The sequence below is a fragment of the Limulus polyphemus genome, unplaced genomic scaffold, assembly GCF_000517525.1.
Source record: "Limulus polyphemus unplaced genomic scaffold, Limulus_polyphemus-2.1.2 Scaffold22, whole genome shotgun sequence".
NCBI classification, from domain to species: domain Eukaryota; kingdom Metazoa; phylum Arthropoda; class Merostomata; order Xiphosura; family Limulidae; genus Limulus; species Limulus polyphemus.
Genome location: NW_013665632.1, coordinates 1,183,630 through 1,210,973, shown reverse-complemented (window position 1 = coordinate 1,210,973; position 27,344 = coordinate 1,183,630). Strand labels below are relative to the sequence as shown.

Genomic DNA, 27,344 nt, shown 5'->3' with positions numbered 1-27,344 from the left:
TGGAGCCCCCTGCACATTCCCCTCCCCTATAAAATCATAAACATGTCATAACTTAATAGATATATATAAAATGAAACTTTTCTGATCAACGATTATAAAAATTGTAATTATAGGATGCAAATAAAGTTATTTTTTATGTTGTTTTTTTCTGAGCAGTCTTACGACAAAGCTTTGGAAAATCACAATCGAAAAAGATGAAAGAATGTTAAAACAGATTATATGACACTATTTTGTAAAGTTGTTCAAAGTTTCATGCAGTTTGGTTAAGTATCACAACTGTGAGAAGAAAAAAATAATCAGAGGATGACAGTGATACCTCTCCGGTCCGATCAGGGTTAAAAAACAACAACATTCATTTCAATTGTTATTTCTTCTGAAAATTCACTTGGATAGCATCTGTGAATACTAATATTTTGATCACGCAGCTGTATGCAGTTGTTCTACGTTACAATGGGTTTTATCGGGTGGGGGCTCTTATTTGGCTGGGCCCGTACATTAATCCGCCCCCTGCATGCAAGTAGCGAGATAAAAATCGCATCAAACTACCTAGTTGTCATATCAGCTATATGTATGCGATGTACTGAAATCATTTACGTTTACATAATGTATGCATCTGTTATAGGTACACGAAGATGTCACCAAATCAGAATTCAAATTTATAGGGCTATAAAACCAGAAACGCAAGTTGATATGCATTGAAAAAAGGAAGTAATAATGACACCAGTGCTGTCTACGGAAACCTTCAGATCCAGGATAAATCTTTTGTTTGGTCTTCTCCTCTGGGCTTTGTGCTTTCATACACGCGAGCACGAGATGCGCTGGCGTGGGTCAAGTAGCCAAAATAGTTCGGGAACCCTTGAATGCCCGGGCCAGGGTCAAGTTACCCGGCTGTTCCCCTCCCCCTTGTGAGCAGTATTGAGTACTACTACATAAAAAATAAATGTTTTTGTTTCTAGTGGTGTGTGCAGAAAATGTATTCTCGTATTTGTCTGTACGCGAGTTTCAAAACTTCAAGCATGAAGGCTAGGTAGTCCACATGTTAAATATGCAAATATAACTACAAGTTTTTGAAGCACTTGCTGCTGCTTTTGTCCCAGTTCTTTCATATTCTAACACAATATGTAATAATAACTCTGAACTTCCCAGAATAACCAGCAGGGCATGTAGCAGATTTAAACTAATTTAAAAGGTAAGTCTTATAAAAGTTTCTTTAATTTACTAACCAGCCGCGACCAACAAAACATTATCGACAGTTTCATACCCTTCGCTTGAATTTTTCTTTTTCTATTTTTTTTTATCACGCAAGGCATTATAAGTTACGCTCTCTTGCAGACATTGTGTTAGATCGATAAATCCTGGTCTGTTTGAAAACATTTTACGCGTTTAGACGACAAACTCACGTAGACATAATTACATTTAACAAAAATACACGCAAAGTAAACAATAAATTAAGTAATGGTACTAATAATTGTGTACAGAGTATGAAACAGCTATGGGCGTTCAGTGTAAGGAAATTACACGCGGGTTAAGTGTTGTTTGTTTGAAATAATTTGCAAATATAAAAAAAAAAAAATTAAAGTTGAAATCGAAGTCAGTCGTCACATGATAACAACGACATTGTGCATTCGTGTAGAATACTCGTTGCATTATAATGTTTGGCTAAGCAAACAAAAGGTAAGCCTTTCTAACGATATTAAATTTGTAGTGTTTGATAGAGAAATTTGCGAGAAAATTCCGGACAGACAAACGCAAGCGTATTATTTATATAAATGGTTGGTTTACGAACAGATGTCAGGATGCATTTCACAAATAAAAGAGTTCAACGTAAAAACAACAACAATTATAATACGTATCTTCGAACTGATATATTAAACCCAATTTTATATACTGATCTACTTTTTTAGAACGAAAAAAAAGAGGGAGAGAGAGAGACCAACTGTGACGTTTTAAAATATTTTCTTTTGATCAGTAAAAAATATTATTTAATACCTAAAAATAATACGTATGCGAGTTTTTATTCACACCCTAGGGTGCTTTTTACATGTGATTCAACAGAACATGTTTACTAAGTAGAACCGGCGCCCTGCTCACGGCTTATAAAATGTCACTCCCCCCCCCTCCCTCCCCGGAACACGTACTTTTTTACTGTGGCCTTGGTAAGCCTTAGAGAAGGTCTGGGTGTTACCTGAGGACAAACAAGAGAAAAAAAAAACTTAAATTTTATTTCTATTGTGTGACTATTCGAATAAAGTATATTTTGGTTCTCTGACGAATTTATTCTTCCGAGATCCCATTTCTAGATACTTGTTTATATAATTATTTTGTTGTTAAACTTTGGCAATCTTGCAGGTTGAATTCAAAGAGCTTTTCAAACTGTGGCCTATCGTTAAGAAGAGATATTTTCCTATCGAGGAACTATGGTTAACCAATAACAAAACCGTGACGGACAACACTGCAGACATTGTTGTCAAGACAATGAATAGTTCACAATTCTTCTTCAGGAGAATATTCCTGAATATTCAGGAATTCTCCTGAAGAAGAATAGTGAACCTTTTTAAGTGATCCTGTGTGTTAACTTCTTAATCAGAATCACTTTTTGGATGGCAACGATAATTAAAAACAAGCTGAAGTATTCCACTTTAGGATGAAAGCATTAAAAGATCAAAGTTTATATTCACAAATATCGAAATGGAAAGATTATGAAAGTGCGAGAAGTTTTTTAATAAGTGTCTGAATTTATAATTTAATAGGTTTAATTACGAGTATATGAACTCTCTCTCGCATCTAGAGATAAAATATGGTTGAAAATAATAGCAAACTGTTAATGGATATATTTATTTTTCTATATTCTTACACCAGTGCGTTTTCGTATCTTTGAATAAAAATACTGAAGCCGAGAAAACACTGTCACTCATACGAAAACCATTTGTAAATGCTACATTTAACAACATTTGAATTTTAATATACACATTTTTTTTAATTTCTAAAAATATAAGATAAAAACATACGTATATACAAAAAGCAGTTACAATATTAAATACATAAGATTAATGCCAGAATCAGAAGATAAATATCGGCATTTCAAAGATAAAAATACATTCAGATGTTGTAGTTAGGATTTCTTTAGTACCAGTAACTTATAATTTCAAAAACAACTTGAAGAATGTTTGTTTGTTCTTAAGTAAAAGGTTACACTATAGGCTGTTTGTACTCTGCCCAACGCGGATACGAAAACGGGAAATGTTAGTGTTAGAAACACAGAGACTTACAGCCACCAGGGAGCGAAAAATGGTTTATATTGTTTAAAGCAAGAGAGGTACTTAAAACTAGATTATTTTATTATAATAACGTCTACAAATTCGGATACTGGGCGTTAATCGTAATGTGGGGTCAAGAGGCGATACTAAACAAGAACAGATCAATAACCATTGTTACCAACACGCAGTATATAAAACAGGTACACTTTTTTTACACTTCTGTGCCACAATATACTCAGAACTCTCATGCATTTCACCTACCTTAAGTATTCAAAATAACAAGTAGTTTCGAAACAATGTAACCATCATAAATAACTATAATTGCTTATTTTGTTGTCTCAACATTAAGAAAACAAACTTATCATCGACGCCACATCACCTTCCTGGGTAATATAAGAAAGAGTGAAATCTGAACTGAAAATTGGAAACCGAAAAAAGTAACTCATTTTAACTAAGGCGTTTTCAAACACTACTCATTGGTGAAGACATTTTGTGGATTGTTGCTATAAACATTGATAATTACAAGTTGAATGTTGGACAAGTTACAAAAGATTTCGATTCAAAGACACCATTACGTTGGAATCGGCCCTGGGTAATTAAAGAAAAAACACACGAAGAGCTCAACTAAACAATTAAGCAGGGATTAAGATCACCATGTCTGTACGTTGCTGTGAAATTTGAGCCTCTACACTCATGGGTCGACTGACCTAGTACAAAGACCTCTTACAAGCTGTTTCCGAGAAGGACTTCTAATCATTCGGAACTCTACATGTTTCTCGAGGCACATTACTTAACGTACAGGAAAAAATCTGCTCTATGGTGGAGAGGATCAGGCAGATTCTTTCGACGATTTTCAGCTTCTAATTAATAGAGAGGGAGAAAAAAAAACATGCTGGTTGTGTATAATTATGTATAGCCACAACTTCTATTAATTTCATGGTCAAATCTCTGTAACTCAATCTTCCACTGACGTTAGGAATAAAGTGGTTGGAGTGCTCAATGTTGCTCCTTTTTTACATTTATTTATCGTCGATATGAAAAACAGGGCAAGACTAAGATAATAGTAGGTAAGTACAGAATACCGCGTAAAGTAATCTAAAATAAAATTAAGATCCACTATTAAGGAAACAACAAATTTAAATGGATACAAGTTTCGACACTTTATCGTGTCTTCTTCAGTCCAACTTTTATTTGTGGAAACAAAGTCACAGTTACCCATAGAATGAACGTGATCATCCTGACCAAATAATCAGGTATAATTTTATAATTAAAACAAAACTTACTACCGAAATTTCATTTTTTATGAATCAACTGTCTTACTACTTGAGAAAAACTCCCTAGTGTTTATCAGTGGTTTCATTAAGTGAGAACGGTTGAATTAAAAAACAAAACTTAAGTATGTTCACCGTGTGTTCTTATTGTACGAGAAATTATTTGAAACTTTTTACCGAAAGTTTACTGAGCCTAACACTGCAGGCTTTGCCACTTTCTTTATTGTGTAATACTAATCTGACAGCGATAAGTTTTTTTTTTTACTTTTCCTTTTTTTATTAACAGCATGTTGTATGAAAGTACCATAAACTTTCATTTTAGCGATTTCATTTCAGTCAAAACTTTTAAAGAAAATGATGGGAAAAATAAAAACATGTTTATGAAACAGTTTTGCAAAGAAACCGTCTAGTTTGCGATGAAACTGTGATATAGCCACAAGCAGATTAAAAGTATATTACTAAGAAACCGGTCAAGTGGTTACTGAAACTGGAATATAGCCACAGTCAGGTAGATTATAAAAAACGAAATCGGACCCATTTGCAGGGAAACTGATAAAATCACAAATGTATTTAGTTTTATTTTCTCTGCAAGTTGGAATACAGACGGCAATTGTGCAAATATACACGGAAAGGCAAAATGAAAAACTATTACGGTATCTTCCATTTGTCGAATTGCAAAAAAAACACACGAAAGTTTGAAAATATGAAGAGAAAAATCCTAAAACATTAGTTACTGATATATAAACATTTAAAATGATTATATATTAAGAACTACTTATCCTAGGGGGACGAGATGGACTAAGAATCATAACTTATGTAAAATTGAAAACCGAAACAACCTCGTAATAAAAATATTTCCATTCATCTTATGCCCCCCTTACATATATTTATGTGGAAGGAAAAAAGTATGAACTGGTTGTTTTTTTTACTTTGTAATTAGCATTCTGTAAAAAGAATTGCCTCTCTACGTCCAGATATCGTTAAGCTGATATTTCAGAGGCCCAAATAGTTCTTTTCAGAGACCAATGCTTAGCAGAATACTCGTCATCCTCGTGAGAAGCTTAGTGAAGTAGGACTAATCCACACTGTCAGAGGTTCCTCATATATCGCTATTATACAGTATGTAAAAAGGAAGAAAAAAATACATTAAGAACGAAACGTCATCAGGAAACCAGACAAAGAAGCAGGAAAAAAGTTTTCACAAGCACTACCAACGTGAGTACGATACACACGTACAGGTTGAAAGTGGTAGTAGCTAGTATTCAAAATGGAATCGAGATTACATGCACCAGACGACATCAAACTTGGCTGTTTGTCCGACCTTTTCCGTATTTGATTCATCGTTTCGAAAAAATAACTCATCTGAACCTACGAGTTTCACAAAAGTAACCTACGACTTAACAAAAAATACACAAAAAACTCCACCTTATACTACATGTCACTGACCGCTTATGGGTAGAATGAAGTGTAAGGTCGCCTCCAGCAACACGGGGCGTGCGAGACATTCTACAACAATTTAACATAACTGATAAAGCTGCTATGACAGAGATTAGAGAGTTCCACAATTAAAATATATATTGAAGAGCAACATTTTTTTTAACAGAGTTGGTACAGGCTTTGGAAAACGTAACAAAACTCGTTTGAGAAGTGCACAAAAAAAAGAAGCTAAAACTATATAACTGCCAGCAGCAGTTATAAGATCCATTAATGTTCTGAAACCCACGTCAATAATAGAAAAAAAATAAATCAAATTGACTTTGCATGACGAATATTTTTAAGTAGCTTATACATCTACGAACCATTCAAAAACTAGGAAATATTTTGTAACGAGAATGAAAGAAAAAATACATTTTCACGAGTCCTAGTGACTAGTCGCAAGGTGGGTCAGCGGATAGATTTATAGACTATACAAGGCTAAAATCTGAGGTTCGATTCCTCCGCGGTGGACACGGCAGATAGCCCAGTGTAGTTTTGCGTTAAAACAAGCAAGCTTAAAATACTTTACATGTTTTATCTGTAAAATACAATATAAATTAATTAACATATTTGACGAAAACGGAGCAAATAAAAATTTATTAAAATAATGTTAAACGCTGAAAAAGTAAGCGTAATAGAGTAGTATGATTAATGTTATATATTCTTTCAACACCGATATAAATATAGGTTATTTGTAGTGAGTAAAGGACGTCTCAAACACCACACATGAAATACATATCATAGAGGTCTGGCCTTGCTCTTCAATTCGCACTTATCGAGGGTTAATTATGACAAGTGATGAGCCCATGAATAGATTGGTCCTCATGTTTCTTTCTGAAGTAAAATCATTTTGGTGTTAATTGGAAAAACAAAAACCAACAGAAATACTTCAGTCTCAAGTAAGTTTACTTTTTGCTACTCATGCTGAGTATAATTTTACTGTTGTAAAGATTTCTTCTGTTGGGCGGATTGTTTTTGATTAGTGTTAAAGTGAAGAATGCACAGTCCAGCAGACGAATGATAACGAAAGTATTTTATTTCACGAACTTAATAGTCCTACACTTAGCTTTACTAATATTTAGTACTGGTAAGCCTAAGTTCACAGTAGACGCTAATGCAACAATTTCACTTACTTGCTAATCTTCTCACTCCACAAAACGTAAGGCGCTAGCCTAAATCGCGTCTTTTATTGCTCTAATAGTTTCATAATCTTTCAAAAGGTTTTGACGAAACAACAATACAAACGTTTGGATTGAAAACAGCCTACACCAGCACTTCACGTAATATACAATAATGCTGAGTAGCTTTCTTATTTGCCCCTCCCCCACAGTGGCACAGAGGCATGTCTACGGACTTACAACGTTAGAAACCGGGTTTCGATGATATCCGTGGTGGGCAGAGCACACATAGCCCATTGTGTAGCTTTGTGCTTAACTACATACAACAACAGCTTTCTTATTTAGTGAGACTGTTCAATATTTAATTTATAGTAAACTGAAAACGTTTTTAGTGTGTTAAAGCAAGCCAATTATATCCTACAAAAACACAAACTTATACTATCCCCTTACAGCAAAAACAATTACCACAAATAAAGATTCTTACAGGTAAAATATATTGTATTTCCGCTTATGCGCAAGTATTCGAACTGACTTGTGTGTGATCAGGATTTGACGATCCGCATATTTGTATATTTATCTATACACGCAGTTACGACATTATTGTAACGTTGTTCTCTCGTAGGCGAGTTCTTGTACATTATGTGGTAAAAATAATTCATGGTTCAGTCCACGCCAACTATAATAAGTTAGTTTATTTCTTCTTTAGCACGGTAATCTTTAAGCCACGTATACAAATGGCGCTAACTGCACAATACTAACGTAAAAATAAACTTACTTCTACAAAGTAATTCATTATGCAAGACAGCTAACACAGGCCCAAATACTTCACTAAAAACAAGAACACATTGATTTGTTCACTATACCAGCTAGAAGTATCTATTTTCTAGCCTTTCTTTACCGATTCAGTATCTTGTATTTGTAATGTATCCTCTGATTTACTAGAAAACGACATCAAATCTATAGAACATTCTAAGCCTATATTATTAAACCTTTTGAACTTAACATAGCTCCCTCTGGCTAACAAACAAATTACAATATTAAAGATATAGATTACAACAATATAATAATAATGTAAATACCTAATCTCAATGAAACACTGGGTCAAAATTTAAATCCACAATAGTACAAAACTCGTATCCTTTAAATATTAATAATTTTGTACTTTTATCTTATTTATTGAGACAATAAAATGTAATTTGATTCTGAAATAGTTTGATTGTAGCAAATACTGATTTCACACCACATCAGAGAGAATAAATAATAAATTTATATTCAAGTACCCAGATTATCTCAACTTATTTATGAAGGTGGCGTGGCATCGAATAAGTGAGATAATGGAGTTCTTCAAAACAGAAAAATTCAAGATTCTCATTTCGCGTTTCGTTTGACCAAAAGCTATTTGTCATCTACTTCATTAAGTGTCATTATCTAGGTTTACCAACTCTAAAAATCATAGCCTCACCTTGATTCAATTTAATCTGAAATTTTATAATTTCGATTATTCTTTAAAGGCCTCCCAGTGGCACAGCTGTATGACTGTGGACTTATAACTCAAGAAACAGGGTTTCGATACCCATGGTAGGCACAGCATAAACAGCTCATTGTGCAGCTTTGTGCTTTACTGCAAACATTTTTTTTTTTTTATGATAAGGAGAAATTTTAACGTTCCAAATTAGTAATGATCATGAACGCTACAAACAGTGAAGTCTATATTTTAATGTTTACCGAGATTTTTCACCCATATGGCCCAACTTGGGTATTTTCTTTATCAGATAAATAATGATCAAAATTAAATGAGAAAAAAAGTTGATATAATACATCCAAGACGATTACAAGCTAATGATCTGAACAACCAACCTGCCATTTATAAATATAACTAGGTCAAAATCCCTGAAAGATGGTGATCAAACTTTCACATAATTAGATCCGGTTTCAAAATGATCATATTTAGATCTAGAGTCCAACACCAGCATAAAAAACTGAAACTGATTTTGGTACAACTTCCAAACTGGTTTGTCAAGGTTGATCTATTTTCGGTGTCAGTTTGGCCAAAATATTTCAGTACATACAATAACCGAAGCATTTCAAAAAGAGCAGGCACAGATAAAATATACAAGATGACCTTTACAAAATGTTTTAGTAAAGGGAACAATGAATGAGCTTCATTAGCATCTGAATAGCCATCTTCAACAACCAAGACAACAGCAACTTTTGCTTTCAAAGAAGCAGCACAAAAAAAGTTCCCATCTTTACAGTTGATATTCCATAGTGTTCATATTCGTATGGTCTACATTTATTAAAATTGAAACACTTTATGGCTGCAAAAAGAGAGAAGGGATAAAGTCATCTTCTGATATTTCAACAGTGTTCTACATTAATTTTTGGCCAGAAAATGGAAAACTTTGGTCAAACAAAGGGTAAAGACTGATTAATAACTTCCAGTTTTTTCCTAATCCACGACAATTATTTTAATATATGTTTAATACATATTCCAAAATTTTTTCAGATTTTACATATCCCAGACTTATCAGTAACCAGGGCCTGGTTAAATCGAGAATTTAAAGTTAATAAACTGCTTTTATATTCAATTCCAAAGTGGGTCAGCGGTAAATTTCCGGACTTGTAATGCTAAAATACGGTTTTCAACCCGTCGCAGTGGACAGAGCACAGATAATCCATTGTAAAGCTTTGCACTAAAATAAACAATACTCGAGCCATTCAGTGCAGATCACTAATGTACTGCCAGTATAGCCGTATGAGAATAAATAATAAACAAATCCTATTACAACAGTACGCAATTGATTAACCAAGCAAAATACTCATTCTTTGTGGTGCGTATCTTAAAAAAAAACACACAAAAAAAAACACAACTAATTACCTTCATATCGTATCAGGCGGAAATCCCGAACATGGGTCGTGTGCCTCAAGTCCGCTAAAACAAGTAATTGACAGACTAACAGAACAGCTATAATCCACTTCAAATCCTTGTTCGGAGAACACAGAGATAGTGTATAGCGTCGGCTCATATTGCACTGACATAAAAACACGGCTAAACCTATTGTAACAAAGGAACAGTGTTTGTCACCTTCTACGAGACATGAGCATAGCACTTGTACACAGTTTGGTAGTCTTTAACGGCTTTTCAAAAATCCAGTAATACTCGTTGTCACACCACAGTTCTTGATTCAGAGCAGTACGTCATCAATCAGCAAACTACCGTTATCGACTGCAAAGAAGAGAAAACAGTTTAATAAAATACACCTCTTGATTGGATATATATATAAAACATGAACCATATAAAAAACAAAAAGATAAATGTCGAACTTCTTATATCTCAATCAATCTTAATCATAAATGTCACGGTTCAGTGATCTCCTATCAGCACTTGACGAAAACTAATCAGCATTTTTACGACAAAAGACACTCTCAAATTCAGAATTATTTTTTAGGTTATAAGCTTCTTTTTTTAATAAAAAGCAACCATTTTAAATTAGGATAGGTGTTCGAGAAACTACATAATAAACAACACTGTCTAGTTAATTAACACTTCGCACACAGATGGCAGTGCGTGTGAACCAAGATGTTGAAACTTCAAACGATATAAAGAAATACTTATGTTTAATCACACTGAGGCTTCAACAGACCAATGTTTGAAATATTGCACTGAACAAATAAAATAAGTCAATATTTTAACATTAAATTTCTTCGAGTGTTGGGTCGGGCGTAACCTAGTAATAACCGTGCCGGCTGGGTCCAAAGTTCGAGTAGCAATATGCCGATGAACATGCTCTGCACTTGTGACGGCGATATAACTTTTACAGTAAACTCCGCCTTCAGTTAAGCGTGGTCATATATGCGGTGGGTGCTGCTGAATGGTTGCCTTATCTCTGGTCAGCATGTGCTGATTTAGGTGCCATTCAGATCGAAATACTTCCAACTGTTTTAGACTAAAAATATTACAGCAACTCGTCAAACTATTAAATTCAACCATTGTTAAGAGTAACTGAATTAGCATTGTCTACAAGCGATTGAAATACAAGAATACACAGAATCTAGAATACATAATAAGTGAAGAAAGCAACAAGGCTGATATTTAAGAGATCGAGGTGACACTAATATTAAGTACACATATCTTCGCCATCTCAACACTACAATCTATTTATATTTAATTACTTGGGTTATCGTACTATACAATGAAAAGGATTAGAGGTTATTAAATAAGTTCCAGATGATTTATTTCTACTTTTTCAAAAAGTTAAGACTTAATTTTAAAGTCTCGAGAAAATAAAGAAAAACGAATACAGAATTTCGGAGTACATTATCTCATCTTTCTAACGTTTAAGATTCGTCGCACGCGTATAATATTCATTAGAAGTAAAGTAAAAATGACTAATAGTCGTTGTTCACGAAAGCTGATAAACAGCACCTAGTCCTCTACTATGTCTGTCGTATCTCAGCCGGTCTGATGAGCCTTAGTATTTGGCGAAAGGTCTAGTCGGTACTGGATATTTCAGATGTATGTTAATAGATAGATGTATGTTTGTTTTTAATGATGAGTTGTTAGAACATCGGGGCGATATTTTTCGAATTTAGCCGTTTTAACTTGCACACAAGCTGGTGTTCTTCAACATATATTTTGAATACATGCTTACCTATTACTGTATTAGGACATTTTACTTACAAAGTTTGTTGACTGAAGTTCTCAACAAACATTCCACAATAAACCATGTTAAATATAGGTGTTTCTAATAATACCTTAGGTTTGTTCTACAAGATTTAAAGGTTTTTCTTTCTTATTGTTGGTCTGTAACACACGTCGCAAATAAACAATTGCAACAAAAAAACAAATACGACTACGTATGTGCACTAGTTAAGTGTTGACTTGATTTATTGCAATTATGCTGATGAGCCTAAGCTAGTAAAACTGGCTAATTGGCTAGAAAACACGACTGCTTTTGGTATACGAATAAAACTGCCAAGCGGTTGACGTTAAGAGCAAGTCTCAAGCTATGGCGTAAAGGAAGGCTCTGTATTCGTTACTACCAATACACATTTCCCAGTTCACCTTGCACAAAGGTGGTTCTTGAATACACAGTAAGACCCGAGGTAAACCCGATCGACCCAAGTTAAGCTCATTCTCATTCAAAAAAGAATGGAGAGTAGAAAAGATTAAGATATAGTAACTACATTCAGAAAATACCTAATCATCGATTTGATGAATAATCCCCCTCCCCAAAGAAACAAAAAACACGAACACGATTTTTTTCGTCTTTGCATTCTAGCCATTAAACGGTGGAAGTGAACTTGTTGTACCGGCTGTTTTACACTAGTTTTAGAGTATCATTTATTAGCATACGTACACTAAAATACCGACTATCAGAAGAAACAAGTAAAAACCTCACGATTTTCTAGTGATAAGCATAAAAGTGACTAGGAATTATCACTTAGCTCTATTCACAAAATGTTCATCAAATTATCTATTTATAAAGGATGTCTGGGAATTACGTTAAGAAATCTTTTACAAAAAAGTAAAGAATTTTGTTAACGTAATATTCGGACACACTGAATTATGATACAACCGATGTCACATTAAACATTCTAATACCAACGAATAAGCTTTTTTTCATGTGGTCAATCAGGTCAAACGGAGTGAGGCATAAACTGATATTAGTTGAAAAATTATAAACACATGGAATTCAAACCCTGACCAAACAGAAAATGCGTTAAGCAAATTATCACACGATCAACCGGAAATTCCGTTATACTTATCAAACACTACAAGAACAAAATTTAAAACTCCAGGAATATTTCTCCCGCCAAAAATAAAATAATACTGAGTGTTGGGGTGTTTTATTATAATGATTACATTCGCAGTACCAATAAGTAAGACAGATTTCGAATTATTTTATTATAAAGCATTAAATATATATTTTAATGGTCTTAACGTAAACTCAGACGGCAATTTTATAATTTTGAATTGAAGTTCCAAATATAGTTAAAATAAACGTTTAACTAAATGTTGCGACTGGAAAAAACGTGCAAAATACTGTTAATTCAAATATATTGATAACTGGTGAAGATCAACAGTTACGAATACAGAGTCCAAGTGCAATAGACGGCAAAGGCGGAACACTTTCGAAACTTCGTCCTCTACACTTGTGTTTCCATTCAACTTAGTTTCATCATGGGTAATCTGCCTAAACAATCTATCAAAGAAGACAGAGTCGTTTCTTAAAACTCTATGAGAAATATAAAAAAAGACAAGAAACTTAACAATTCATTTACCTTATAATGCTTCAAACACTAACGCATTATAGTCTTTTCTTAAGCAACTTTACACATATACGTCCATTTCGTAAACTCGACGTACGTTTTAACTAGATAGCTTTACAGAGATGGGACGATTTTACATTATAGCAAACGAGTCTCCAGTACTTTGGCTCAGCTTACCAGAAACTCGCATTTAAACATGTTACGTTTCAACAACAAAAATTCGAGGGCTGCTGTTTACCAAGGTGTTTCCTAACACGTCAGCTCCCCCTGGTAGTGACTGAGCGTTTCACGTGGCCCTCAGACAAACTTGACGACTACATTTTCAAGCAGCACGTGCGCTAAGGGGGCATACAGTACAACATAGTTCAGCGTTGATAAGACGTTTCCCAGAACCTAATCAACAAACAGTGATAGCCGAGATGGAAAATCTCCTTAAATTTTTATTAATGTACCAATAACACAGGTCACATAGTATAAAAACACCTAACAACACTTTGTATTAATGTACCAATAACACAGGTCACATAGTATAAAAACACCTAACAACACAACTCTATTCTTCCACATTGTTATGCACATTCCTCACTCAGGTTCATTGTAATCATTACAAATCAGAACAGTATGTTAAATGGACCATTTTCATGAAAGGGTTAATTTTTAGTTCATACCTATGAAATAATATTGTTTTGATGAGAAATTAATGATAACATTTACAGAACTTCTTTGTTTAAGCCTAAAATGTTATGCAACCGTATGTTGTTGTTGTTTTTATTTCTTTTTTGTGTGTTCATAATCATATTTCCAACTGGGTGACTATTCTTATGAAAAATGTTATGATCGAGAATTCAGAAATCTTCCATATGCTAACATTAAAACTTTGACTTGAAGACTAAGGCCTGTTACTAGTTTTAACCCTCATTCAGTCATCAGTTGTTTGATTTCTCGAGCATAACATTTTTCATAAGAATAGTCACCCAGTTGGAAACATAAAAATGAATGACTTAGTTGTAATGATGCTTTGGCGTTAACCTGTATATAACACAGTTTGCTTGTTAAGGCCCTACATAAACTTTCGTAGATTATCGGTCAGTTTATTACTCTTTGAGGTATGGCACAATTTATATCATAACAAAATAACATTTAGTGACGTGATCAGCCTTAAAAACTGGGTTTTTTAGGTGGGGAAATATTAAATTTATATGCTGATACCAAAGTTGCACAATGGGCTACCAGCAGGAATCGAATATCAAATCTTAGCGTTTAAGCCCTCAATACTACAGATGAGCCAACGCCGTGATTATTAACACTGCTATATCACTATAAAACAACACGATGGCCCTTAGATAACTTGATGTTATCGTGTTTTATTTACACAGCTAATCTTACCGTTACACTAAACATTACTGGTCCAAAAACAGGATTACAAAGAATGAACTGCAAAGAATAAACACTTTCAGGGATTCCTATCTTATCGATACGTGCAATACAGATAGGCAATACAATCGTATTATATACCATTGATGTTTGGTTGTTCTATTTATACGACAGAAATGAAATCAGTATAAGTTATAACTATCTTCAGTCATAAATCCACTCTAATACTATTATTAATTAATAACGTGATCAAAAGTAACTTGTAAATCAATTATACTTACCCTGTACAAAAACAGACACACAATAAGTATACAATGCTATCAAGAAACCTAAAACTTAACAAACATTTGAATACACAGAGTTACGAGCTGAGTACCCTCCTTATTAACGATGTTTTCAACCGTTATCCCGTTAATATCTCACGAAAGTTAGCCTAAATATCCTTATACTAGTTAACAATGCAAAATAGCCTTCATACGTGTAAGAATTAATAATAATACAATAATAAAAATAATATTCTAGACTAAATTATAACCAATAATACTGATAAAGCTAACTTGAAAGAAAATGATTATATCATTAGGTTTCACCATCAGTTGAACAAGTTTCAAAACATTATCTACTTGTAGTAAACTAGTCCAAGAGTATTTCTATGAAAAGGCTGAGTGTAGCTTTTAAAAAGTTGTTTAAAGTTTGTCAACAGCAAATCAGTGAAAAACACACATCCAATTGTCATGTTTATAAGTTACATTTAAACATAATTTTATATTATTGGTTAGGCTAAAGTAAACCGAATGGTAAAGACGTTTAACAAATATTTGTATTCAGTTGCCTTACTCCATGTCTTTAATAAATCATAATTAAATTCATATTATTAGAACTCACCATATGCAGTAGGCCATTTACGTTAATAGGTCACTCGCTGAACATATTCAAGTTGGAAAGATTCGCTGCTAAGTATAACCCCGGGGCAGACTCTAGACCACGGGGTGACCTTATTGGTCAAGCCATCTATAACAAGGAAGGCAGTGTACAATGCTGGAAAGGTTATAACACTTGAGTGACAACTATACTCCCCCCCTCTCCCCTGCCCTTTACCAAGAACAAAAGGAAACATTGGACGTGAGTTTACACACTTACAATTAACAAATCACTGAGTTGAAGGAGGAAATTGAAAATCCGCTTTGTATCCTGGAGCTGACCTAGGCACAGAGACGCCAGCTTCAAGAAGCGCTTCCAATTTCCGAGTCCCATTCAGTATTTAATAGCATATATTTAACGATTTTAGTACTTATTTACAGTGCTTTAATTTTGGCGTGTTTTAGTTTTACAAAGAAACGGTAGCTTATGTGGTGATACATTAAAATATAAAACCTAATAATTTAGTTTTTTCCAAGCAGATCATGTTAAGTTCAATAAACCTGAATCTAAATTCTGATTCGGAGAAAATACAGTCACACTACACATAACTAAACTACTTAGTTTCTTTTTGTTAAATTTCTTTTTATTTTGGTGTGAAAATCAGACGCTATCCCTCTTGACTCAGTTCCTCATAAAAAGAAGTACATCTACGTGTAAGTTTTTCTCTTGACTCAGTTCCATACCCAAAGAAGTACATCTACGTATAAGTTTTTAATACGTTATTTTTACTTCTCGAAACTTGCATATTCATTAAATACTGTTACACATTTTTTTTTCTGTAATATATAACAACTCTCTAGCTGTGTCAAACTCAGTGAATGCACAGCTGATATTTATTTATATAGAATAAAATATTCTTGAAACTGAAAGAGATTTAGTTTCAGCGAGTTTTACGATTTATCACTTTGTGGAGTATGTTTTTCCTTCGCGTAGAGACCAAGTTTGTCTACTTTAACCATCTACTTCGTAAACAGCTGGGAAAAGTGACCGTTTGACAGGTTCCACTATGTTACAGACGGTCAAGAGCAAAAAATAGCACGCGCAGACTGGGTGACGGATGATATGGGATCTTCATAATAAACCTATAGTTTGTTTCAAAATATCAGAGTACATACTAGTTGTATGAAACACAATTCGGAAAACTGTGATATAAATAGTGCTTCTATTTTATTATGACCCCCTGCTGAAGATCTATTCCAGTTAAACTTAAACACATAACACTGTGTTATATCCAGTGTCTTTCTCAACTTAAGAACCTTTTTTATGCTAGTGAAATTCGCTAAAACCTTGTCATACGAATTATCCATATTATAAGTCCACGTGTCTACACATTTTAACATGATTCTGAAACTGCAAAGCTACATACATTAATTCAATTAAATACCATGTTATTACTAGAATCCGTTAATATTCATCACTGAAGATAAGTAAAGTATTAACTTATTAACAAATCACTCAGATTTTGGCTTATTCTGTTCACCCGTTATTACAACAATACGGGTTGAAGTTCTCTCTTATTTTGCAGACTGTACAAATTTGAAAATGCTTTCAAAAGTCACGCTTCACACGAGCAGGAAGTATAAAAGGTGTTAAGCTGTTAAAAGTGCTACTGGTTTTAGTTTCTTCCTCCGAGTTTTCCATAGAATAATTATGGATGTTATATATATTTACAGAACAAGAAAACATCTTACACTCTACATAGGTCATGATATTCCAAACAAATTTATAAATATAATATTATCACTTCAAACAATACATCGTTTTCATTGACACGCGACCCTTTGTATTCGAATTCTAATATTAAACACAGCATTGATTTGACGCCTAGGGGGAAGGACGTTCAAAGTCATTTACGAAACACTAACAGAGGAGACTCATTGCCCCTTAAACAGCTGTCTCCTGCGTTGCACATTCTGTTCAAAGACCTCCCCATCTCGCATTTGGCCAGCCAGGCACCACTCTACAACTCAAATTATGTATGTGCTGCCTGCACGTGCACATTTTCAACTTCGACAAACTCACTAGAAGCACTAAGTCAAACCACGTGTGCTTACTGCGAAGCACGTGCAAGCAAACTACAACGATACATCACTCTACACCACAAATTTGACAGAGGTAGGACGTCAAGATTGGCTGGATAATTTTGAATTTCCAACTAGTTTTTAAATTAGAGAATTAAGTCCAAAACTTACTAATTAAGCCAGTTAATAAATGTTTTATTACTTCATAGGAGATGTGGACTTAAGAAAAATATCCCTTGTACTACATGTATTGAGATTTAGCGTCCTCCGACTGTAGAGATTTGTGACCTGAAGACTGGAGCACTCGTATTAGCTTGCAATTTGAAACCTTTAACAACACAAGTTGAGCGTTTCTAAACAAACTAAACCCTGGAAATTAAACATGAACTGTTTCTGAAAGTGTAGCATAGGGCAACCTTCAAGGACGTCCTTCATACACGTAACTTGTATACTTACAAAATATGAACATGTGCGCAAAAATAATATGAACATGGTAAAATTGGGCAAGCGAGGATGGAATAATGGGAACTGATTTTTATGCAATAATATCAACATCAACACTATGGTTGCTTTGCTTAGAAAGTCTGACTATAATTACTATGGCAGCGCCTATAGATGAATAACATATTTAACAGACTAGGTACTAACTGAACATGTAATTTAAAAATTCTTTGTCGTGTGATGAATTCTACTATCGACGCTGCACCCCAGTGGCTTAGCGGCAAGTCTCTGGACTTATGACGCTAAAAAATCTAGTTCCGATACCCGTGGTGGGCGCAGCACAAATAGCTTAGTGTGTGGCTTTGCGCTTAGCAATAACCAAACAAACTATAAACACTGATTTTTCCTGTTTTGGTAATATCATTTGCGAAACGGTATACTGTATTTGTTACGAGTAATTTTATTATTATTATTATAATAATAATGCCTGTATTAACAATAAATCAGCAAAATTGCTGGTTACGAAAAGTAGTTTAATTTTCAGTCCACCAGTCGATGCGTGTTGTTTGTTTGGAGTGTATGTGGTTAAGTTAATATACATTTTTAACAACTAAATTTTATGAAGTGTATTTAGACGACTGAAAATAAAACCCAATGTAAAATCAGCCTTGTGCGAATGTTGGACGTACACTACCAAAAAAAATGTGTAATCCAACTTATTCTGTACAAATTAGGATTAAGTTGCAATTATAATTTTCGAAATATATGTCAGGGTAAACTATGCGTTTGGGTAATTCCATATTATACGGTTGTCTACAGAGCAGCAGTTTTAATTGAGATTCTAGAATTATGTCAAGATCAAAATGTCCTAGGTGTCAGTAGCAGTATATTACGAACGAACAAGTATTTCAATACAAATGTCTACAGTAACATTATCCCCCCCCCCTTCAATCTCAGTAGAAAAGAAACAATTATAAAAAATGAATGTAATACTCCATCTAACGTCATGGAACATCGGATGGCTAATCTCGGGTTCAACAATGCATTATGCTATATAAAAATTACTATCTCCATTCATGCAGACTGTATAACTTGAGCCAGAAAGTTAACGAAGAAGTCACATTGAAAGGTACGTTTTTCATACTAATGCACATGTTATATCTTGTGGAAGCAGGCAGTTATCTACCTTAATACACATGTTATATCCTTTGGATCAGGTAATATCCCTGAAAGGGGGCCAAAGGCCGCCTGAAGGGATCACCTGTTTTAACCACTCGCACCAATATACAGTAGTGTGCTTTCTGTCTGCCAGTATACACTAAAATGACGTCACATAAGGGACGCTTAACGTTGCAATTGGTACTGTACCATGAATTACGAGAAGAATTATACACTCTTTAGACTACAACACAGCATGACATATGAACTTCAAAAGCAAGAAATAAAATTATTTGTTACTCTTAATGTTGGTTTTATTTACTCTTGAAACAGAACACTGTCGGGAACCCTGCGGAAATACATCTAGTTTCTATCTACCTTAACAAACATGCTAAATCCTTTGAAAGCAGGTAATTTCTATCTAACTTAATGTACATACTATATACTAAAAAAGGCCAGTCACATGTGGACTATCAGCACATTCTCAAATAAAAATGTAGTCCTAAGTAAATCAACATAACGATCGACAGGTGGTTTAAGATCATTCCACCCATAACAACAAAATAAATCACCATGCAAATATCTAGACTTCTAATCTTTATTAAAATATTAACCTGTCCAACAACAACAACAAAAAGAATAAATATGCAAGCTACGAGTACAAACAATATTTAAGTTATAATTTGTTCTACAAATTAAAATCCAAGGTCGAATACATTCAATTCAGCTCTTTACGGACATCTGTTAATCTGTATCTTAGAAAACTTCTTAAAAGTCTTATAATTGCGAGATTCAATATGATGTGTTGATATCTGTGTGTTAAATTTAAATAAACTATTCGACAAATAAAACATTAAACAGCATTAAAAATTTCTAGATGCCTTTAACCAAAGCATCTGAACAATATATTACTGAAGCATCTTATGTAAGCAATACTAAATATTTAGTTATTTTAAATGTTATTTAAAACGAAAGATATTTGCAAGAAAACATTGTAAATCATAGGCAGTAAAACTCTGAGGGTTAATCGAACTTTATAATAAATGGTGCGAGCTACCTGAACTACTTCATCCATGGTCGATCGTACTCAGACTGATGACCATGATAAAGTACTATTGCCCGACATGGCAATTTCTATTATAATAAGTTTCTGAAAGGACAACGAGGTCGATCTTATACTACACATCTTGACAAATTTTCCACAGCCTTCATCCCCCTACCACCGCACTGTATGTGGTCGCCAGTTTTCAAGACTATTGAAGTTGCATCGGTTAAGTTGACAAGTATTTGGCCGAATGGGAGTGCTGTGGTTCTAGTTTCTTCAGCTTCTTCCTTTTCATAAAAACAACCATTGATTTTAGAGGAAGTTTGTGAACATTAAGCTTGCGAGTTTTCACCAACTTTAAACACTTATTTATTATGTTTTTAAAATGGTGCCAGGAGATATATGTCTAGTTCTATCATAATGACATTTTGTGTCAAAGGGTTCTCTTTTGTAACCATAGCCTTCCACTTTCCGAAAGGCATTGTTCGAGACTGGCTTAGGGTGCGATTTTGAAGCTGTTGCTGTATTAAACACTCCGTATGTGAGTTTGTCTGCTTTCATGGAGAACAACGAAGGCCCCTTTCTTCGAAATGTTGCATCATTTGGCCCTATATTGTTTAACAGCTTCGTTATGATAATATCCTTCCTCGATAGGGTTGTGACACATTCCTCTATCCAAAAGCTATCGATGATGACACTGCAAGTCGAATGGTAGGAAATTTGTGAAAACTAAGCACATTGTTAAGGAAATTTTATTAAAACGATTTTGAATATACAAATCAACTAATTACTTGACAATCAAAGCAGATATAAAGTCGTAAAGAAATGGTATGTATCAGAACTACATTCTGACATAACTATTTCTGATGCAAAATATACAGACACTCAGATCATAGAGATGTGTTCAGATCAAGGATTTAGAACTTCCAATACGAGGACATCCCTTGTTCTTAATGGCATTAGAAAACAAAACAAAAATTAAGGATCAACTTGAGGCATCAGGACAGTTAAGAGACCTGCAACAAATTATACCACCGCTATTGTAAGCAAAGTGCAGCGTCTGATAACAGGAGAGAATCCACAAACACAAAATCCAGTGGTAAAAGCTGTCCACGTAACCAAGGCAACAGTACGCAATATAACCAAGTAGGATATCCGTTTGAAAACGATGCCAAGAGAGTATGGGTTCTCAAGGGAAGGTTTCTAGCCATACTTCTAGTTCAACCCTTCCATACATCAAGCAGCTGGAGAATGAAACGGGTATTCATGATATCCCATGGCAGTCAAGTTGCCGGACGTAGCAGCGCCTATGGATTTCTGCGCGACCAGATGCTGGGAGAAATCGTTGCCCTCGTAGACTAAGTGGATTATGAAAAGTAAGCAGGAAGGGGTGGTGTGCTTTGGATATGACAACCTTATGACGGATCCTTTTGCATTGGAAACTACGCTGCTTGGTTATTTTCAAGATGCATAATCGTCAGATAGAGTATTACTGGATATGGTGAAGATTTGAAATAATCGTCTTAATATAACGTACTCAATCCTCTGTGCATACATAAGTGCTAAACATGTCGTCTGTGGCACCATAGCATTTCGTACAACACTCCAGTATACTAGCATATGCAAGTCGTTGTTATAAAGTGTCATTAGCCTTCTGTATCAATAGTTTAGCAGTCCATGTTCTTCAGCTTTACTATTTAAACTTTACTTATAAGTCTGGTTATAGCTATATATTTAATTTTAAAGTTCATCTTAGGAAAAAAAATAATAGTTCTTTCTCATCTAAATATAACTGAAACCGTATAACTAAATATATTGTTTATGATAAAACATAAAATAGAAATTTTATCCAGAAATTTAATAACTACGCGCATCAAAAACATTGTCAGAGAGAGAAAACCCTTCTATTTGCTTGTTTTTTTAAGTTCGCGCAAAACTATCCGTCCCGAATTTAGCACTGAAAGACTAGAGGGAAGGCAGCTAGTCATCACCACTCTTTTACCAACGAATAGTGAGACTGACCGTCACATAATAACGCCCCCACTGCTGAAAGGGCGTGTTTGGTGGGACGGGGATTCGAACCCGCGACTCTCAGACTGCGAGTCAAGCGCTCTAACCACCTGGCCATGCCGGGCTATACTATTTGTTTTTGAATTTCTGAGATACATAAATACATAAACTACGGATTAACTCATACGCAAATTTGTGTCAGCTTTTACTTAAATTACGCTAACGAATTCAACTGTGTAATTTTGAGCATACGTCACTTGTGAACTAAGAAATAAAAGCAGAAACTGAAACCTGTGTTTTTACATGTAAGTTGTAACATGTACTCTTCTATACACAGTATTTAGCAGGTAAGTGTATATAATTTTCTTTGTTAAATATGTGGACATATCCTAAGGAAGATGACCGAAAATAAAATTTTTATTGTTGATATGCCGGATAGAACACATATAATAATATTGTAACTTAATACAGTCTATTTCGATCAAGTATAGTTTTTCAGGTTTTACACGAAACATCTACAGGCATCTGTCACGTGCAAGGTGCGAACCCACGCGACAGGGAGTGCACATGCAGCTCAAAAGCCTCACCCAAAATTTAAATCCTAGCATAACGCCTCCAGACACATGGTTCAATGTCAACATTCCTTTAGTTTCAATATTATCACAAATGGTACAAAACACACTTCGACCATCGTACACCCTTAAAATCTGCCATTTCTCAAGACTATTTCCAGACAAGCTCTAACTAAACTCACCTTTTCTCTTGACGACTCTCGATTTGTTACCAGTTTTACTAGTAAACAAGAAGAAGTCAAGCACCGAACCTGAGATTACCGACCTTTGTACTGCGGTAGCTTGAGTTCACGTACAGCTTCTCGTTTGCTAATAACTGGTGGCGTGTTTATAATAGGAATACCACAGTTCTCAATTCATTTAGGACACGAAGACACAATTACTTGTAAGTTCTAACTGGCAGAAGAAACTAGTGCAACTTATTGTAAGGCTTTCTACTCCTTACGCTTGGCCTTGACCAGCAAATCTTGTATAGCAGACTTCACCAATCACGTCACAGTTGTGGGTTAAACTACCAATGGGCGGCGCTAACTCAGCCTCAGGCAAAAACAAGCGAGGAAAAGATGACACGGTTCTGCCATCTCCTTTCGTAGCATCGAGTCTCAGTCGATTCCCTGTGCACTTTGAAAGTAAGCGGGACTGCACGGAATCGATCGTGTTTCTTTAACAACGAGATTAATTTTTCCAGGTTAATTTTGAAAATTACTTCTTACATGTATGTTTTTTCCCACAGCGCATTTAAATATTTACATCTATCTGGAAAGTTAGAAACCGAGTTACTTGCTTGTTTAAAAAATAAAGTAACAAATGATAATTAAAAAAAAAAAAAACTCCGGAAAACCACGCTGTCAAAACGTTTACCACGCATTATATTTTTCCACGTGATTTTCAAACTTCTTTTCTTATAATTATAAACACTAGATTTGTGAGTTTTACGTTTTCATTGGTATGTTCTTTAGATTTGTTTGTTAAACGTACGTCTTGTCTTCCTTTAAGGAAGTCCATACAGATTAAGTAAATTATGTATATTTAAAAAACTCAGTCGCACTTGGTTACAATATTTTATCAGCAGCTGGATAGTAAATCCAAAACTTAGTTTTTAATGACACACCCACTGCGCACAAATCCCCACCAGCTTTTTATTTTCCAAATAATCGCTCATGCGCACTAATAGTATGTTTCTATGTATTATAATTTCGTTTTTAATGTAAAATCATCTTTATTACATGCAATATGTTTTTTTAACGTTAGCCCTTGTTTTAATCCGTTATCCACCGGTAGAATCTACATATTGCAGTAGAGGAAACAATTGTTTTACCTGTTACAACTGACCAAACAAAATGGATGAGATCATTCATGTCCTATGTAATTTTGATGGGGTAGGGGCAGCAGTAATTGATTAATTGCAATTTTGAAAGTATTTTGTTTACACAATTTTGTGTGACTCTAATGCCTTCAAGGATTTTGTAACCAACAAATTGATACGTTCCGGAATCCTCGATATTTCTGAGGTTAAGGTCACATAACGAGTTATTTATTACTAACGTGAACGCAGATAAAAGTTTTAAACAGATCTCAAACAATAAAGAGCGACAAAAATACAGGCCATTGAAACTTTCTTGGGATCATACTCCTCTAAACGTTTGTTTGTTTTAGCGAATTTCACGCAAAGCAACAAGAGAGCTACTTAATTTTGAAGTGATAGACTAGAGGGTAGGCGGCTAGTCAATATCACCCATCGTTAACCCTTGAGCTACCAACAAATAATGGGATTGACGTCACATTATAACGTCCCCACGTCTGAAAGGGCGAACACGTTCGGAGACGAATATCGAGGCAAGCGCTCTAACCAAGTCATTCTCGTAAAATACCAAGTTGTAGGCTCAAATTCCTTTATTACAACTAATATTTATCTGATACTCAAAGTCGTTATATCTTAAACTGTGTTACTGATGTTTAGCGAGTTTTTTAGTCTCTTCGCAGTGATCTACAGTTAAAGTTTTTTCCTTTGTGAACTTCTGTTGAAATATCCTTGTACTTGCGGAGTGGAAGACTGGGAATGAAGGAAGCGGACATTAGTAATGTTATTGAGATATGTTAAGTAATGGAACATTATTTTTAACTATCAATGAATTTTAGAGTGCTGATTTGTTCATATGAGAATTGTATACGAATTATGAGAATAGCATTATTTTATTGAGCGTAGCTAAAAGTATCGCAGTTAAATAACTGTTAATTTAACCTTTCCATATCTAGTTTATTGTTGTTGTTGTTTGTTATTAAGCACAAAGCTACACAAAGGGCTACCTGTGCTCTGCCCAACACGGGTATCGAAACCCGGTTTCTAGCAGTATAAGTCCGCAGACATACCGATGTGCCACTGGGGGACTATTCCTAGTTTAAAATATATCTGTAGTAAAGTATATTTAGGTAATTTTTCTAAATTTTCATGCTAGTATGTATGGTTTCGAAGTTATCGTTAATAGGATGTACAAAGGTCGCAAACATGTACTTATATTTTTACTTAGTTTAAGGTTACATAGCAACAACTATCTATGTCTGTGTCTACTCCTTTGGGTGGAGCAAGCCCATTTTAAGGAGTGGCACAGATACTTGTACAAATGGATATGATCTGGGGTCCTCTCCCTTGAATATGTCATTTGAAATAGTCGTTACTGTAGGTAAACTGTGGATTATGTGATTCCGCATTAAGTCGCCTTTATTTAACTTAAAATTGCAGTATAGCAGCATTCTTCCTGTTTTTGTCCTTGTCCAGCTTCAGCAGTCAGTTTAAATACAAACAATTATAAGCCGGCCATTAGTTAAAATATATAGCAACTTTTGAGAATAAAGATTCTATTTCACGTTTATTCGTGCTTGTTTTTATTTTACTCCCAGTCTTCAGTTTATTCTCTACATAACAATGCATCAACCTGCGTTTTAACGGAAATATTCGTCTGCCTGCCCGACATCAATGTACTTAAATAACATAAATGTAGTTAATCCTAATGGTGTTTCATGAAATTGAATTTAAATGATATGAAATAAATGTATGAAAATGCTTGATTGAAATAATAAGTATAATTTAATGATGAGCCAGAGAAATCTGCTTGTGTTTTAATTCACAAGGCAAAGCTCGGTACCTACTGTAGAGTGAAAACACAGAACCCAGGTACTGTTAATGTTAACAGAAGACAAACCACAGGTGCCTACTTTAGAGTGACGACACAGCACAGAACTCAGGCACTACTACTGTAAGACAAAAAAAAAAAAAAAAATATCAGGTGCCACTTCAGTGGTAGCACTAAAAATGGTTTAGTATGGATTCTAGACATTCACTTGCTATAACATCCTTTTTTTCACTTTCATGACATAAAATAGGCTAAAAATGTTTAGAATATATTCCTGTTTTAAATTTAAGATTTACTTATTGATATGTAAAAAGTAGTTTTGAAACAAACGTTTATCTTTAGTGACTTTTATTGGTTGGATTGTATGCTCCTTTTTATAGTTTTTCTTTAACTAGTTCCTTTTACCTATATTTTTGTTACTTTCAATTAACCAGTTTTATAAAACCTTATTATATGAAGCCACAATTAGAACTAAAATTTAAAAATTACTTTAAATAGCTGAATGGATTGTGTATTGATTTCGTTCATAACAGATAATATATGAGAATTTTAATAAGCCCACCACCCCTCAGCGTTTACAGTACACTCTCTACAGAAACTCATGGCTTTGATTTTTTGACGAACAAAGAGTAAAAGTTTTAGGCATATTAAAAAGATCATGTTTGGTATATAATAACCACAAATAAAGCTAAGATATGCTTTGTAACGTCAGGCTCGTACGCAGAATGTTTGAAAGGGGGGGGGGTTCTAATTTGTGAGATCAAAAGCCAACATATTTTGTGCCAATACTACAGAGGTCTGGGGGCATGTGACTATTTCAAGCCATAAAATGCTAATGCTTCATCAGAAGAAGGTAAACTATGTATAAAACGTTAAATACCATAAGCTATAACTGTATCAGCATAATTATTTTACATCATAAAAATAGGGGGTTCGGGTGACTCCACACACACCCCCCTCACTGCGTCCGTGCGTAAACGTTTTATTCGAATTACAGGCTGTTGATGTTTTTAGCGAAAAGCCACACAACAGGCTATCTGCGCTATGTCCACCGCGGGGAATCGATCACCGGATTTTAGCGTGGTTATCCATCATTATTCAATTTCAAACAAGAGACTTCATCTGTCCTAGACTGTAAACTTCTGTTCTAATTTAATGTTCTCTTTAAATCTTCAACATTAATGTTGTAAGTATAAACACCAATGATGAGCAAGTTCAGATTTCAGGAGTATTGTAATTACTAATCTTTCTAGCGCAAGTTTAAATCAACTAAATT

At 34.5% G+C, this 27,344-nt stretch overlaps 1 protein-coding gene across 7 annotated transcripts in view; it reads right to left on the bottom strand.

The window, feature by feature from the left end:
* The window catches only part of LOC106458371 (semaphorin-5A-like), a 226,914-nt gene that overhangs the window by 95,236 nt on the left and 104,334 nt on the right, over positions 1 to 27,344 (bottom strand). For 2 of the 7 annotated variants that reach the window (XM_022384874.1, XM_022384844.1), the window contains exons 1-2: positions 23,120 to 23,339; positions 10,001 to 10,348 (exon numbers count right to left, since the gene is read on the bottom strand). In XM_022384874.1, coding sequence (XP_022240582.1) covers positions 10,001 to 10,148 — 148 coding nt within the window. In that variant the 5' untranslated portion in view covers positions 10,149 to 10,348; positions 23,120 to 23,339. Of the gene's footprint in view, positions 1 to 10,000; positions 10,349 to 13,407; positions 13,561 to 20,367; positions 20,387 to 23,119; positions 23,340 to 27,344 lie in introns of those variants that run through there. The other 5 variants (XM_022384848.1, XM_022384865.1, XM_022384857.1 and 2 more) reach the window with 4 other exon arrangements.